The sequence below is a fragment of the Coregonus lavaretus genome (genome assembly GCF_964263955.1).
Source record: "Coregonus lavaretus genome assembly, contig: HAP1_SCAFFOLD_8977, whole genome shotgun sequence".
Taxonomy (NCBI): domain Eukaryota; kingdom Metazoa; phylum Chordata; class Actinopteri; order Salmoniformes; family Salmonidae; genus Coregonus; species Coregonus lavaretus.
Genome location: NW_028165302.1, coordinates 232 through 16,490, shown reverse-complemented (window position 1 = coordinate 16,490; position 16,259 = coordinate 232). Strand labels below are relative to the sequence as shown.

The 16,259-nt window shown below is 44.0% G+C and overlaps 1 protein-coding gene across 1 annotated transcript; it reads left to right on the top strand.

The window, feature by feature from the left end:
- Nucleotides 1-5,186: 5,186 nt before the first annotated feature.
- On the top strand, nucleotides 5,187-14,374 carry LOC311116011 (tetraspanin-12-like; the record flags this gene model as incomplete). Its single annotated transcript, XM_084191141.1, has 5 exons — nucleotides 5,187-5,252; nucleotides 5,821-5,903; nucleotides 6,485-6,620; nucleotides 10,345-10,410; nucleotides 14,267-14,374. Coding segments are annotated over 5 exons (459 nt in total), but the record flags the coding sequence as incomplete, so codon positions are not given.
- Nucleotides 14,375-16,259: the final 1,885 nt, after the last annotated feature.

Below are 16,259 nucleotides of genomic sequence, written 5' to 3'. Positions count from 1 at the left end.
TGTCCCCAAGAAAAAATACTACTGGCAAACTGAGGTCAGAGGACGTGACGTCTGTAGCGACGTGGAATGTGATTGGCCAGATATGGAGTTGCGTGCTAAACTTCAAAATTCCCTTAGTTCCTGTAGTTCATAGACATATACATTTCAAACGTTGACTGAAGTAACATCATTTAACTTTTCCAACGTGGAAAATATGATTTAATCATCAAACTTCAATGCAAAGGCCCTATTTATTTTTTATTTTAAATGAATACTTGATCAAAAGGAAATATCTTATTTGTAGCCTCAATGCAGGTGAGCAACAATAATGCTCATCTGGCACAATTGATATTGTGTAGGCCTACACACACATTGAATTGATATATTATTTAACTATAACAAACACATTCAACTATAAGTAACACACTGAGAAAAAACAAACATCCCCCACTTGAATAGTCTAACAGATTGTGGATCTAAGTTCATTATATGCCTGATATACAGTGCCTTCAGAAAGTATTCACACCCCTTGATTTATTTGTTGTGTTACAAAGTGGGATTAAAATTGATTTAATTTTCATTTTTTGGTCAATGATCTACACAAAATACTCTATAATGTCAAAGTGATTTTTTTCCCCTAACATTTCTGAAAACAAATATGAAAAATAAAACACAAATATACAGTATCTTGATTAGACACGTATTCAACCCCCTGAGTCAATACAGTGCCTTGCAAAAGTATTCATCTTCCTTGGCGTTTTTCCTATTTTGTTGCATTACAACCTGTAATTTAAATTTATTTTTATTTGGTTTTCATGTAATGGACATACACAAAATAGTCAAAATTGGTGAAGTGGAATGAAAAAAATAACTTGTTTCAAAAAATTCAAACAAATAATTAACGGAAAAGTGGTGCGTGCATATGTATTCACCCCCTTTGCTATGAAGCCCCTAAATAAGATCTGGTGCAAACAATTACCTTCAGAAGTTACATAATTAGTTAAGTAAAGTCCACCTGTGTGCAATCTAAGTGTTACATGATCTGTCACATGATCTCAGTATATATACACCTGTTCTGAAAGGCCCCAGAGTCTGCAACACCACTAAGCAAGGGGCACCACCAAGCATGCGGCACCATGAAGACCAAGGAGCTCTCCAAACAGGTCAGAGACAAAGTTGTGGAGAAGTACAGATCAGTGTTGGGTTATAAAAAAATATCCAAAACTTTGAACATCCCCACGGAGCACCATTCAATCCATTATAAATAAATGGAAAGAATATGGCACCACAACAAACCTGCCAAGAGAGGGCCGCCCACCGAAACTCACGGATCAGGCAAGGAGGGCATTAATCAGAGATGCAACAAAGAGACCAAAGATAACCCTGAAGGAGCTGCAAAACTCCACAGAGGAGATTGGAGTATCTGTCCATAGGACCCCTTTAAGCCGTACACTCCACAGAGCTCGGCTTTACGGAAGAGTGGCCAGAAAAAAGCCCTTGCTTAAAGAAAAAAATAAGCAAACACGTTTGGTGTTTGCCAAAAGGCATGTGGGAGACTCCCCAAACATATGGAATAAGGTACTCTGGTCAGATGAGACAAAAATTGAGCTTTTTGGCTATCAAGAAAAACGCTATGTCTGGCGCAAACCCAACACCTCTCATCACCCCGAGAACACCATCCCCACAGTGAAGCATGGTGGTGGCAGCATCATGCTGTGGGGATGTTTTTCATCGGCAGGGACTAGGAAACAGGTCAGAATTGAAGGAATGATGGATGGTGCTAAATACAGGGAAATTCTTGAGGGAAACCTGTTTCAGTCTTCCAGAGATTTGAGACTGGGACAGAGGTTCACCTTCCAGCAGGACAATGACCCTGAGCATACTGCTAAAGCAACACTCGAGTGGTTTAAGGGGAAACATTTAAATGTCTTGGAATGGCCTAGTTTAAACCCATACCTCAATCCAATTGAGAATCTGTGGTATGACTTAAAGATTGCTGTACACCAGCGGAACCCATCCAACTTGAAGGAGCTGGAGCAGTTTTGCCTTGAAGAATGGGCCAAAATCCCAATGGCTAGATGTGCCAAGCTTATAGAGACATACCCCAAGAGACTTGCAGCTGTAATTGCTGCAAAATAAAAAATATTTTGCATCTTCAAAGTGGTAGGCATGTTGTGTAAATCAAATTATACAACCCCACCAAAATACATTTTAATTCCAGGTTGTAAGGCAACAAAATAGGAAAAATGCCAAGGGGGGTGAATACTTTCGCAAGCCACTGTACATATTAGAATCACCTTTGGCAGCAATTACAGCTGTGAGTCTTTCTGGGTAGTGTATCTTTGTAGTGACTGGGTGTAGTAATACACCACCCAAAGTGTAATTAATAACTTTACCATGCTCAAAGATATTCAATGTCTGCTTTTTATTTATTTATACCCATCTACCAATAGGTGTCCTTCTTTGCATGGCATTGGAAAACCTCCCTTGTCTTTGTGGTTTAATCTGTGTTTGAAATTCACTGCTCGACTGAAGGACCTTACAGATAATTGTATGTGTGGGGTACAAAGATTATGTAGTCATTTAAAAATCATGTTAAACACTATTATTGCACACAGAGTGAATCCGTGCTATTTATTATATGACTTTAAGTAAATTTTTACTCCTGAACTTATTTAGGTTTGCCTAAATAACAAAGGGTTTGAATACTTATTGACTCAAGCCATTTCATCTTTTTATGTTGTATGAATTTGTTAAACAATATATATTGAAAAACAGAATTCCACTTGACAATATGGGGTATTGTGTGTAGGCCAGTGACAAGAAATCTCTATTTAATCAATTTTTCATTCAGACTGTAACACAACAACATTTTGAAAAGGTCAAGAGGTGTGAATACTTTCTGAAAGCACTGTAGGTCTATAGGATGGATTCATGTGCATTTTGTTTTGTCTATTCATCCAAAACAATGATAATCTGTAGGTTACTATGTCATTCACCACTCGTTTGTGCACCTTCATTCACTCTCATTCACTGTCTCAACCCCTTCTCCAGTCTCTCACATTTGATGTATCCTCTCAATAATAAACTATATTCTATGCTATTCTCCTCATGATCTCTCTCAACCCAACCCTCCATTACAAGCCCTAACCCATCCATCCCATGCACCAAACACTGTCTCACTCCTCTCTCAATTCTCCCAACCCCCCCATTCACCATTTCCATCTCAACCCATCCTCCTTCCCACCAATCCTCTCATATCTCCTTGCCTCCATTGGATTGGCACACTGAAGACCACCCAGGCAAGTCTATGCTGTGATGTAATTTCCTTTAATCTATTGAGTCAACATTATTGTTATCAGGGAACACAAGATATATTATCAATTTAATTAATGGGAGTTTATTTTGTTGTGTGCATCTCTAACAATAAAGCTTTTAAAGCTGACCAACCCCATTTGGTTCATAGCCAGACTGTGGACATTAAAAACAGACCGAAAGACAATAAATGAACAGAACAATCCCTGCCGACCCCAGCCTATGGTTCCTCTTTTAAATGATTGATTATGTAGCCGATGGGGTAACTCATTGCTTCCCCTTTTTCATTCATGTTTTTTCTTAGAATGAGCTTAGGATCAAGGTACATTTACATATTTAGCATACACTCTTATCCAGAGCAACTTACAGTTAGTGAATACATGTTTTTTTTAAATTAATTAATTATTTATTTTTTTATACTGGCCCCCCATGGGAAACGAACCCACAACCCTGGCGTTGCAAACGCCATGCTCTATCAACTGAGCTACATCCCTGCCGGCCATTCCCTCCCCTACCCTGGACGACACTGGGCCAATTGTGCGCCGCCCATGAGTCTCCCAGTCGCAGCCGGCTGCGACAGAGCCTGGATTCAAACCAGGATCTCTAGTAGCACAGTTAGCACTGCGATGCAGTGCCTTAGACCACTGTGCCACTCAGTAGTTGACAAACCAATAATCTGATTATCTAATGGAAGCTTTATATGGCTGAGATATGCTCAGTGTTTCATAACTGAAGGATTGACACCTTTGTTGTGACTTCATCTTATGAATGCTCCCACTTCACAGTTAATGGACCACATGTCACCGATATTGTTCAGTAGATGATGGATAGATACAACAAATCATCAAGAATATGTATCAAGAAGAATATGTGATACACCTATGTACCGTCATCCCACAGGGAATAGAACAGAATAGAATAGAATACCCATGCACATCTTTGATAGAGTGGTGACACTTATTACAGCATTAGTATTGCTCTCTCCAGTGAAGAAGTCCCATGATGAAGTCCCATCCCACATTTACCCCACACAATAATACTCTCTCTAGATGTGACCTCTTGACCTATGCATGCTATCTCTAGGAGGCAGAAAGCTGTCCACATTCCATCCCCGGTAAAGACCCATAGCTCTGCTGTTGCTGCTGCTGCTGCTGCTTTGCAATTAGGCGAAGCGCTAGGACCCCGCGGAAAACCCTCTCTGGATGACACAGAACAAACTGCTAGTTGAGTTTTGGCCACTCAAACATGAAAAAGTTGAACTGACAGCGCAGAACCAACTCCGCACTCTGAATTGGACGATAGGTAGGCTAGTCCTATCATACCGCCACCGGGGATTGTTTTTGTGGAGAGATCGATTTTGGGAATCACTGTCTACGTGCGCAACTGAAGTTTTATTTTATGGGTTTTGATTTAGGCTGCTGTGCAATAGTATGCATTTTTGTGTTTGACGTTTGCTCTGGGAGTAAAAGGAGTGCTTAACATTAATATTTTAACCAAATGGATTATGTTCATTTTGCGCAAAAGCCCTTATAAGAAGTTGTTTTGCTGTAAGGTTCTGGATATGTTTTCGCAGTATACCTTGCTAAGTGAGTGATGATTGATTTGGATATGTCAGGACCGCTGAGCGCTCATCCGCACACTCCATCATTCCTGGACTGGGGAAAGTAAGAAACCACCTGTTGTGAAAGCTGTCTGGAACTTCCCACGGATATACCGCGGCTGCTAAAACAAGACATTGGAAAGGCGCGCGCAGAACTCGTTTTGTATTCATGGGACAGGCTAATAGTCCTAATTTAATTGATTTATATTCCTTTTAGTTAATTATGTTGCCATGGTGGTGCGGGTTAAGATGAGGAGTCCTGTCTTGGCCACCAGTTGCTGTTGCGCTCAGAATGGCTCGCGAGGACGCGGTGAGGTGCCTGCGCTGCCTGCTCTACGCTCTCAATTTACTCTTCTGGGTAAGAGAAGCGAGAGACCCCCGAGCAGGTGGCCGGGTAGGGCCCGCGCTCACGCTACACAATGCAGCCAACTTTATACCCCCTCCCCCACACCCCACACCCCTCTCCACCCCTCCCATCCATCCACCCCAACGCGTGCCTCCAAGCCGCAGTGCCCGCGCCAGGGTTACGGTTATTGATCATAATGGCCGGTTACTTTATAAATAGGGCTGCACCATACATTTTCTTGTAGAAAAACAAATGTGCAAATTGCATCCCAAGTATGCACAAACTGCATGTTTGACATTCTAGTGCATGCTATTTATAGGCCATTAAATGTGATAAGTGCTCCAGGGTTGGTGCCCCCTTGGCCACATTTTGTTGCCATACCAAGTCCCTGGATGATCATTTCACCGCCATAAGCATTTTCAGACAAAACATATTTTGAGTGGAAGTGTTTACTGTAGGCCTACTTGGTAAAACTGTAATGTTATGTGTGTGTCTGTGTGTAATATGTGTGTGTGTGTTCTATCTCTCTCTATGTGTGTGTGTGTGTGTGTGTGTGTGTGTGTATGTTCTGCTCCCTCAGCTCATGTCGATATGTGTCCTGGGGGTGGCTGCTTGGCTCAGGGACTACCTGAACACTGTGCTCATCTTGACGGCCCACACCAGGTGAGTGATATGGATCTCAATGTTGACACCTCGCAATGGGCAGGTACTGGGAGGGACAGGAGGGAGATGACAGGGAGAAAGCGTGAGAGGAAGATCATTAGTATATAAACAAGAGAAGGAGAATAGAGGAAGAAGGAGACTGATAAAGAAAGCTGTTGGATTTATATCTCACTTCCTCAATAAATCACCCCTACTCATACCTGGCAACCTTTCCGCAAATCATCAACCTCATAACTTTTTAATTCAACAGTTTCTTATCACCTAGACCTGTCCACAGATCACATCTCACCCTCACTGGCCCCTGACAGTAACTGCTGCGGTGGAGGAGATCCACATTCCTACAGAGTGTAATCACTATTTACTGCTGGCTGCTGTATTAATAATAATGCAACAGGCCATACAGGGAGAGAGAGAGGGGGAACGAGAGGGAGAGAGAGGGGGGAGGGGAGAGCAATAGCAGGATGGATAGATAAATAAACAAAAAGTCTGCCAAGTTACTCTCCTCCCTTTTCCTCCCTCACTCTCTCTCCCTCCCTCCACCTCTCTTCCCCCCCCCCCCCCCCCCCTCTCTCTCTCTGTAGGCTGGAGGAAGCAGCAGTTCTCACGTATTCCCCGGCTGTCCATCCCGTCATCATTGCAGTGTGTTGTTTTCTTATCATCGTTGCCATGGTGGGCTACTGCGGCACACTGAAATGCAACCTTCTACTCCTGTCCTGGGTATGTGTCTGAATTAAATGAACATGTGTTTGCGTGTATGTATGTATGTATGTATGTGTGTGTGTGTGTGTGTGTGTGTGTGTGTGTGTGTGTGTGTGTGTGGAAACTGTGATGAGCTCAGTTTAGTTGGAGAAGCGGGTTGTAATTGCTGTAGATCTCGGTCTGGTTTTCTTTAGCTATCGGTGTTAGTCACACATTTATACAACCTTGAAATACACACACACACACACGCAGGCACACACACACGCAGGCACGCACGCACACACACACACACACACACACACGCACACACACACACACACACACACACACACACACACACACACACACACACACACACACACACACACACACACACACACACACACAGTCAGCCCTCCCTATCTATCTCCATGTGCTATTGTCCCCATCATCTGTAACAGCCTGATGTCCTCAGCATCTCAATAAAGTCATATTATTGTACCCTCATAAACCCTGGAACAGGCCTGTAAATTCACCCAACAGCCACACAGTCGCGTAGTTTCACCGTTCATACACCGGAGGGAAATGCACTGAGAATTCCCCCCTCGATTTTACAGCCGTTACTCATCCGACGCAGCGCCACGATGGTCATTCATCATCCCATAAGCGTGTGGCGCCGCGTCTTGTGTTAGCGAACGCCCCCCTCGTGCGGGACTGTGTTCTGAGCGAGCTAGCGCCTGGTGGAGGGATGTTGCTGGTGTGTAACGGAATGGCGCTCCCGTGGATAAGTACAGCTGTAAAACTATTCACCGCTGCTGCTGTCTGAGCCTGCCAGAGTAATGGTACCCTGGGCACTGATGGATGGCCAGAGAGAAAGAGGGGGAGAGAGCGAGGGAGAGAGAGAGAGAGAAAGAGAGAGCGAGGGCACGAGATGGACAGATAAGGGTGTGATTATCTCAATCACTCACCACTGTCAGTGCGGGACAACAAAAAGAGAGAATGAAAGAGAAACAGGGATGTAAAGAAAAGGGAGAGAGGCGGATTGAGTCAGAGCAGGTGAAGGAGAGGGAGACAGCATTAGAAACCGACTGAGGTACAGAAAAGGGAGAGAGGGAGACAGCGCCCCAAAAAAGCAATTTCCATCCAACCAGCATGCAGATGACTAAACAATGTATCATCTCTGTGCTTACAGAGCATGTGCTACGGAGCATTACTTTACTATACATGTGTTGAATACATAACACGTATTCCCGTACAGAAGCAATCGTGGCAGCACAATGCACTATTTCCATTGACCAATTGTGTCATGCATACTAAAACTATAACAGGACAGGGTACATGATTAACCTGCTCATATTCCTGTAGAGTGGAAGGGCAGAACATTGGAGAGGGAAGGTGTGGCGCCTGTATTGTGGCTCTATCTCCCAGGTGTGCTGTGTGGGGAGACAGAGAGGGAGGGGGTTCCTCTGTCTGTCTGTCCCTAACCAAAGTGCCTGTATTCTGGGTCTCCCTCACGCTTCCTCCACCCCTCCATTGGGACTTCATTCATCCCTCTCTCCTTGCAACTCTAACCTGGCATTCTTGTGTTTCGTTGGTGCACTGCGGAGACAATATTATCTCGGTTGAGAGGGACAATGGGTAATGCTATCCCACCCGTCTCCGCCCGCTTATGGAGAGGTGGCTGAGAGGGGTGAGTGGCGCTTGTGTTACCCACGCACCCATTCACCAGCTGGGGGCATCCCTTTCAGAAGAACGCCCCCCCCACCTCCTCAACTCTGCCCACTTACCTGAATAATCCCCCCCCCTCCCCCCCTCTATCATGGCTGTGGTGGGCAATTGATGGTGCCTGGCTTTAAGCTCAGTTAAGGCCTTTACATGTAATAGATAGTAATGTGTTTCTGTTGTGGACTAAGCTAGTGAGAAGCGTCAAAGTGTCCATTTAGGGTCTCTGAGGGGCTGTTGGGATGTTTGTAGATGTTTACATGCATGCAGTGGTGCGTTGTGGGATAGTGGGGTTATGTTAGGGACGACTGCAGGGTCTTAAGTTGCTCTGAGATGCTGTTCCACTGAACGCTTAGAAAGGTCGCTTAAAAATAGGCCCTCCTTAAAGACGCCAATTAAATCCCCCTTAGCCTAAACTTATACCTCTCCCCCTCTCGCCCTCTCGCTCTGTCGTTCCTCCACCTGTCTTCCTTCCTTCCCTCTCTTTCCCCCTCTTCCCTCTCTCGCCCTTGTGTACGTGTTAATTGAGTATCAGTGAGGGAAAGGAAATATGCTGTAAGTCTCTCCACACAGGAGGAAATCCATTCTTGGAAGCTTTGACATTCCATTCAAACAACTGCAACCCTCCTCTAACCTCAGTGTGTGTGTGTGTGTGTGTGAGAGAGAGCTTCCCCCTTGAAATGAAATGTGTGAAACATAAAGACATGTCTCTGTGAGAAAGGTAATACACTAAGTGCACAAAACATTAAGAACACATTCCGAATATTGAGTTGCACCCCCTTTACCCTCAATTCGTCGGGGCATGGACTCTACAAGGTGTCGAAAGCTTTCCACAGGGCTCCTGGCCCAAGTTGACTCCAATGCTTCCCACAGTTGTGTCAAGTTGGCTGGATGTCCTTTGAGTGGTGGACCATTCTTGATACACACAGGAAACTGTTGAGTGTGAAAAACCCAACAGCGTTGCAGTTCTTGACATACTCAAACCGGTGCGCCTGGCACCTACTACCATAACCCGTTCAAAGGCACTTTTTAAATATTTTGTCTTGCCCATTCACCCTCTGAATGGCACACATACACAATCCATGTCTCAATTGTCTCAAACTTAAACATCTTTCTTTTTAACCTGTCTCCTCCCCTTCATCTACACGGATTGAAGTGGATTTAACAAGTGACATCAATAAGGGATCATAGCTTTCACCTGGATTCACCTGGTCAGTCTATGTCATGGAAAGAGCATGTTAATGTTTTGTACACTAAAGCTAGAAGGGGTCAAGGGAAGGTTCATATTCTCTTCACACCTGGAAATCGTCCTTGTAGAACAGTGAAGTATTGAAGTACTGTTTGTGTATGTTTTGGTATGTGTGTGAAGGAGTGTGTTAGAGGGGGGTTCGAAGGGTGAAAAGGTCACGCTCTTACCTTCTTGATAGATAGTTGCAATGAGAGAAGAAGACAGGGGAGATGTTTTTGTGTGGTGAGATCAGTTTCTGGGTGAGAGGTGTGTGAATGTGTGTGTGTGTGTGTGTGTGTGTGTGTGTGTGTGTGTCTATGTTGTTTTGGACTGGCCTGCTCTAAATGGAGTGTAGCACTAACAAAGGCAAGGCAGAGCCATCTGTCTGCCAATAATATTTACACTCTCCAAACAAACAGGCTGTCAGACATACCCTGTACCACTGACATAGCCCTAACAGAATGGCTGACACACACATTACTCTTCATAACACCTTTGTGTGTGTTTGTCTGGTGTGTGTGAGGGTGTGTTTGTGTGTGTTTGCACAGTTGTGTTTACATGAAAGTATTTTGTTGATTTTATGTGAAATTGTGGAAATAGGTGTGTGTGTGTGTGGAAATAGGTGTGTGTAATGTGTGTCAGTGTGTATGTGCATGTATGTGACATGAGTGGAACAGGCGTCTGGAGATTGAAGAACATGACATCACTACTCATTGTGTCTTTCTCCCACCATCCACCATGACGATCAATCACTCAGACAAGACACTCTCTCTCTCTCTCTCTCTCTCTCTCTCTCTCTCTCTCTCTCTCTAGTACTTTGGCAGTCTGTTGGTGATCTTCTGTGTGGAGTTGGCCAGTGGGGTGTGGACGTATGACGAGGTGAGTGCTGCACTACTTTTCTATATGCTATTTTTCTCTGCTTTAGCTCTATGCAGCAGCTCTGTGTGTGGTGGCTGTCCTTATAGGCATGTCTATATTTTGTGCTGTGCTATGAATAAACATGAATGCCAGTCATGTCCGGCTCTGCTCAGAGAGCTCGCCTCTTTCTCTGCTTACTGGGGCTACCCAATAAACAACATGGCCAGTGCAGGTCAAAGAGCACAGGGAAATGGGACTGGTGCTATATATGAACAACCGAAAAATTGAAAGAAATGTCCAATGTCTCAAAATTCCACAATGTCCCTAAAGTGTCTTTGGGTGAAACCAGGTATAAAACAGATCTGCGTTTTTTCATTGTTCCCCTCTAATCAGGGACTGATTTAGACCTTGGACACCAGGTGGGTACAATTAATTATCAGGTAGAACAGAAAACCAGCAGGCTCCGGACCTCGTAGGGTAAGAGTTGAATACCCCTGAGATAGGGTATAATTGTGTCCTCCATTCCCCTCCCTCCCCCATTCCCCTCCTCCTCCTGCATCCTCTCTTCCATCTGCTCGGGGTGTGGGTGTTTGAATACAATGGGCCGGGCTCTCTATTACAATGGGCTCTCCCCTACAGGGCCTCCCTTCCCCTGGGCCAGGGGCTTATCTCTCCACCATGAAAGAGCCCACAGTGGCTTTGATGTCCCCTCACAGCAGGTGGGATTCGCTCTGAACGCGCAGGTGTGTGTGTGTGTGTGTGCGTGGAGCACCTGGTCACTGGCTAGAGCAGTGTGTATGGCAAACTGAGAAAGGTGTGTGTGGGTGTTTGGTACTTGACTGCAAGCCTGAGGATGTGTGTGTGTAGCACTAGCACCTGGCCTTTGAGTCCACAGTGCCACCCGCCTCCCTCCTAATCATACCTGCCCTGCCGCAGGGGGTTGTGGGTATTGTAGTCTTTGTGCCTTGTCCTTTATCAGAATCCTGCTAAGGCAGCACCAAGGTGATGCACCTGGCCCCAGGGGAATTCCGGGTAACCTGGGTCGTATTATGCTTATCACAATCTCATTACAATACCAGAGGAGAGAGGGATAAAGAGTGAAGGAGAGAGGAAGGAGGAGGGGAGGAAGGCCCAGGGGTGAGTTAGGGGGAGGTTTTATTGGAGAGGAGAGGAGAGGAGAGGAGAGGAGAGGAGAGGAGAGGAGAGGAGAGGAGAGGAGAGGAGAGGAGAGGAGAGGAGAGGAGAGGAGAGGAGAGGAGAGGAGAGGAGAGGAGAGGAGAGGAGAGGAGATGAGTTATGCATGCTAAGTGTGTCAGACTGTGGGTCTGCTGAACAGCTCTGGTCTGGTTCCCCAGAGCCCAGACAGGGGTAATTTTTTAGACAACAAGCCGTTGTCAACCTCAGCAACTACAGACCGGAGTGTTGGAGGCCTGGGAAACACTAGAGGAGAGAGTCAGAAGTTGTGTGTTTGAAAATATTTGGGGCATGGTCAGAGGATTGGACTATATAACTAGGCTTGAAACAGAGAGCTGGTAGCTAAATATACACCACTGTGACTGTTGCTCCAATATGGTTTCAGGGCTTTCTGTTGAGTGTCTTGTGACAATAATATATGAGCTGTACATTAAATGTTCACAGATGAAGTTGAACTGAAATATATAGCTGAACTGAATGTAGCTATACTGAATGAAATGGAGTTTAGGACTGACCCCATTTAGTCGACTGGCAGATGGTTTGGCCGATAGGCTGTTGGTCGACCAAGATTTCTTTAGACGAGCAGTAGCAATTATATTAATAATATCATGGTGTGCAAGACACCTGTCTGATTGGCGCCTGTCTGAGTGGACTGATCCACTGTGGAGGTCGTGGGGATGGCACAGTCTATCACTAAGACATGTGCTACTGAAATTGTATATGGTTATATTACGTAGGAACAATGGTGTAACACAAATAAAAATTATATTATTTTATAACAGATGCGCTTTCTCCCGCGTTGGATAGCGGTCGCTGTTCCCGGTTCTGAAACACATCAGTGCGCTGTTGAATTGGTGCCTTTTCCTAGACCATGTCGCTATGTGCATAATAGTAAAGTTAACCAGCATATTGGTGTTGAGAACAATGCTGTAGAGGCAGCAGCGGAGTTAGGAGACGAGAAAACAGCCCTTGCCTTAATTGTCTAAGAAAAGTGAGGAGAGAGGAAACCCCAACTTAATTAGGTCTATAATCAATAGCCGTTATAATAGGCTTCATAAATCATCCAAATATATCTACAGAAATAAGACAGATCCTGCTTCTCTTGCCTGTTTGAGTGTTTGTTTAATAGCCTACTAATTCTGTGAGCACCAAGCCTTCGTGAGCACCAACCACAACATGTCGGATAAACAATTTCACAAATTCGGCTGTTTTTAATCTTTGCTATGATGTAATAAAGGCTTTACACTTTATTTTCGTTAGATCAGCCTCTCTGGTATTATTTATAATTTATTTAGTGTTGTTTACACTCTTCCAAATTGTCCGATTTTTATTTATTTATTTATAATAATAATGATATCCTTTTTCCTTGATCTCCTTCTTATTGTTATTATTACTATTAGTATTATTATGATCATTATTATAATAATAAGTAATTTCATTATCATTAGTAGGCTTAGTATAGGAACATTATATAACCATCGAGCTGTAGGCCTAAGAGCGCATCCTGTTTAGTCTTAATACTGTAACTTATTTAGGCCTATATTTCAATACTTACAGTATATAAGCTATAGTACTGTATACATCAATCATTCATTCGTTCATGTCATCACACAGCATACGAGTCATTCATGATTTGAAATGCAATCAAGCATTTTAATTTTAAAATAAAATAACAAAGCGACCCTTGTACTAATTTTGGAAATTGGATTCACAAATGAATGCGACTGGTTTTAGTCTTTGCTGTAATAAATGCAAAAAAATAAAAAATAAATAAAAAATAAACATTACAACAGACTCTGGTATGCTCATCATTTATTTAGTGTTGTTTACATTGTTCCAAACAGTCAGAGAAATTATATTGTAATCTAACAGCTCCTGTTTGGCACACGTAATATGCTCGCAGCGCTTGCTCCTTACCTTATTTTTCTTGATCTCCAGTATTTTCCACAACTAGTCCAATTTATTCCACACATCTGACTTCCCCTTTACCTCCTGAGCAACCAGTAAACATTCCCCCGCTTCGAGTTTATTTGTCACGTCCTCTGCATCCATTTTGCTGTTACGGTGTTCAGAGTTTGTTATAACCAATTTTTGGATGTGATTATGATATGCTATAGGTCAGGCCCTATTGGTCACGTGCATGCGATGCATACATGTGTCACATAAAGAGAGCAAGGGTTGAGGGAATAGGGAATGTTTTTCCTAAACACATTAGGGATTTCGATAACAGAACTTTTCAGTCAGAAATGACTGTAATTATGTTGCAGCTTCAGCAACATGGACAGCGCGATAAACACTGTTGGAGTTATGTGGTGGTCGCTGAAGCAGGGAGGAGAGAGAGTCAACGGGTGCTAGTCACAGTCACTCGCTGTCTTTTTTTTTTAACACAGCGCAGCAAGTCTGAGTCTGGCCTGGCACAATCCAATCACTTGCGGTTGGACTCCCTCTAGTCATTTGTGTGGCTTGATTATTTCATCAAACAGTGCGCTTAAAGCATCAGACAAGTTCACTGCATATGGTTGATTTGATGAAAACACATAGGATGTGTATATATATGGAAAAATACACGTTTGAAAATGTCAACCAATCGATTGGTCGAAAGAACAGACAACTCTCGGTCGACCAAGATTGTATTTAGTCGGGGACAGCTCTAATGGAGTTACACTGTTGTGTTCTGTCCAAGCCCTCAGTTCAGAGGTCAGATATGATCAGTCTGAAGTCCAGGATGCCCAACTATGGCCTGCAGCGTTACCAGTGGCTAACACACACCTGGAACACCTTCCAGACTGAGGTGAGAGGTCACCACCCCAGAGGTCACACACATCCTACACAAATACAGTGAGGGAAAAAAGTATTTGATCCCCTGCTGATTTTGTATGTTTGCCCACTGACAAAGACATGATCAGTCTATAATTTTAATGGTAGGTTTATTTGAACAGTGAGAGACAGAATAACAACAACAAAAAATGCAGAAAATGCATGTCAAAAATGTTATAAATTGATTTGCATTTTAATGAGGGAAATAAGCATTTGACCCCTCTGCAAAACATGACTTAGTACTTGGTGGCAAAACCCTTGTTGGCAATCACAGAGGTCAGACGTTTCTTGTAGTTGGCCACCAGGTTTGCACATCTCAGGAGGGATTTTGTCCCACTCCTCTTTGCAGATCTTCTCCAAGTCATTAAGGTTTTGAGGCTGATGTTTGGCAACTTGAACCTTCAGCTCCCTCCACAGATTTTCTATGGGATTAAGGTCTGGAGACTGGCTAGGCCACTCCAGGACCTTAATGTGCTTCTTCTTGAGCCACTCCTTTGTTGCCTTGGCCGTGTGTTTTGGGTCATTGTCATGCTGGAATACCCATCCACGACCCATTTTCAATTCCCTGGCTGAGGGAAGGTTCTCACCCAAGATTTGACGGTACATGGCCCCGTCCATTGTCCCTTTGATGCAGTGAAGTTGTCCTGCCCCTTAGCAGAAAAACACCCCCAAAGCATAATGTTTCCACCTCCATGTTTGACAGTGGGGATGGTGTTCTTGGGGTCATAGGCAGCATTCCTCCTCCTTTGTCACGCCCTGGCTCTGGGGACTCTTAAAGGTTGAGCCAGGGTGTGGATTTTTCTATGTTTAGTTTTTCTATGTTTTCGTTCTAGATCGTTTAGATCTATGTTGGCCAGGGTGGTTCCCAATCAGAGGCAGCTGTAGCTCGTTGTCTCTGATTGGGGACCATACTTAGGCAGCCTGTGTTGCACTAGTATTTGTGGGATCTTGTTCCGTAAGGTTTGTTTTGTATTAACCTAGGACTTCACGTATCGTTTTGTTTGTTGTTTTGTTCGTGTGGTGTACTACAAATAAAATGTACGCTTATCACGCTGCGCCTTGGTCCGTGTCTTCAGTCGACGATCGTGACATCCTCCAAACACGGCTAGTTGAGTTGATGCCAAAGAGCTCGATTTTGGTCTCACCTGACCACAACACTTTCACCCAGTTCTCCTCTGAATCATTCAGATGTTCATTGGCAAACTTCAGACGGCCTGTATATGTGCTTTCTTGAGCAGGGGGACCTTGCGGGCGCTGCAGGATTTCAGTCTTTCACGGCGTAGTGTGTTACCAATTGTTTTCTTGGTGACTATGGTCCCAGCTGCCTTGAGATCATTGACAAGATCCTCCCGTGTAGTTCTGGGCTGATTCCTCACTGTTCTCATGATCATTGCAACTCCACGAGGTGAGATCTTGCATGGAGCCCCAGGCCGAGGGAGATTGACAGTTATTTTGTGTTTCTTCCATTTGTGAATAATCGCACCAACTGTTGTCACCTTCTCACCAAGCTGCTTGGCGATGGTCTTGTAGCCCATTCCAGCCTTGTGTAGGTCTACAATCTTGTCCCTGACATCCTTGGAGAGCTCTTTGGTCTTGGCCATGGTGGAGAGTTTGGAATCTGATTGATTGATTGCTTGCTTCTGTGGACAGGTCTCTTTTATACAGGTAACAAGATGAGATTAGGAGCACTCCCTTTAAGAGTGTGCTCCTAATCTCAGCTCGTTACCTGTATAAAAGACACCTGGGAGCCAGAAATCTTTCTGATTGAGAGGGGGTCAAATACCTATTTCCCTCATTAAAATGCAAATCAATTTATAACATTTTTGACATGCGTTTTTCTGGATTTTGTTGTTGTTATT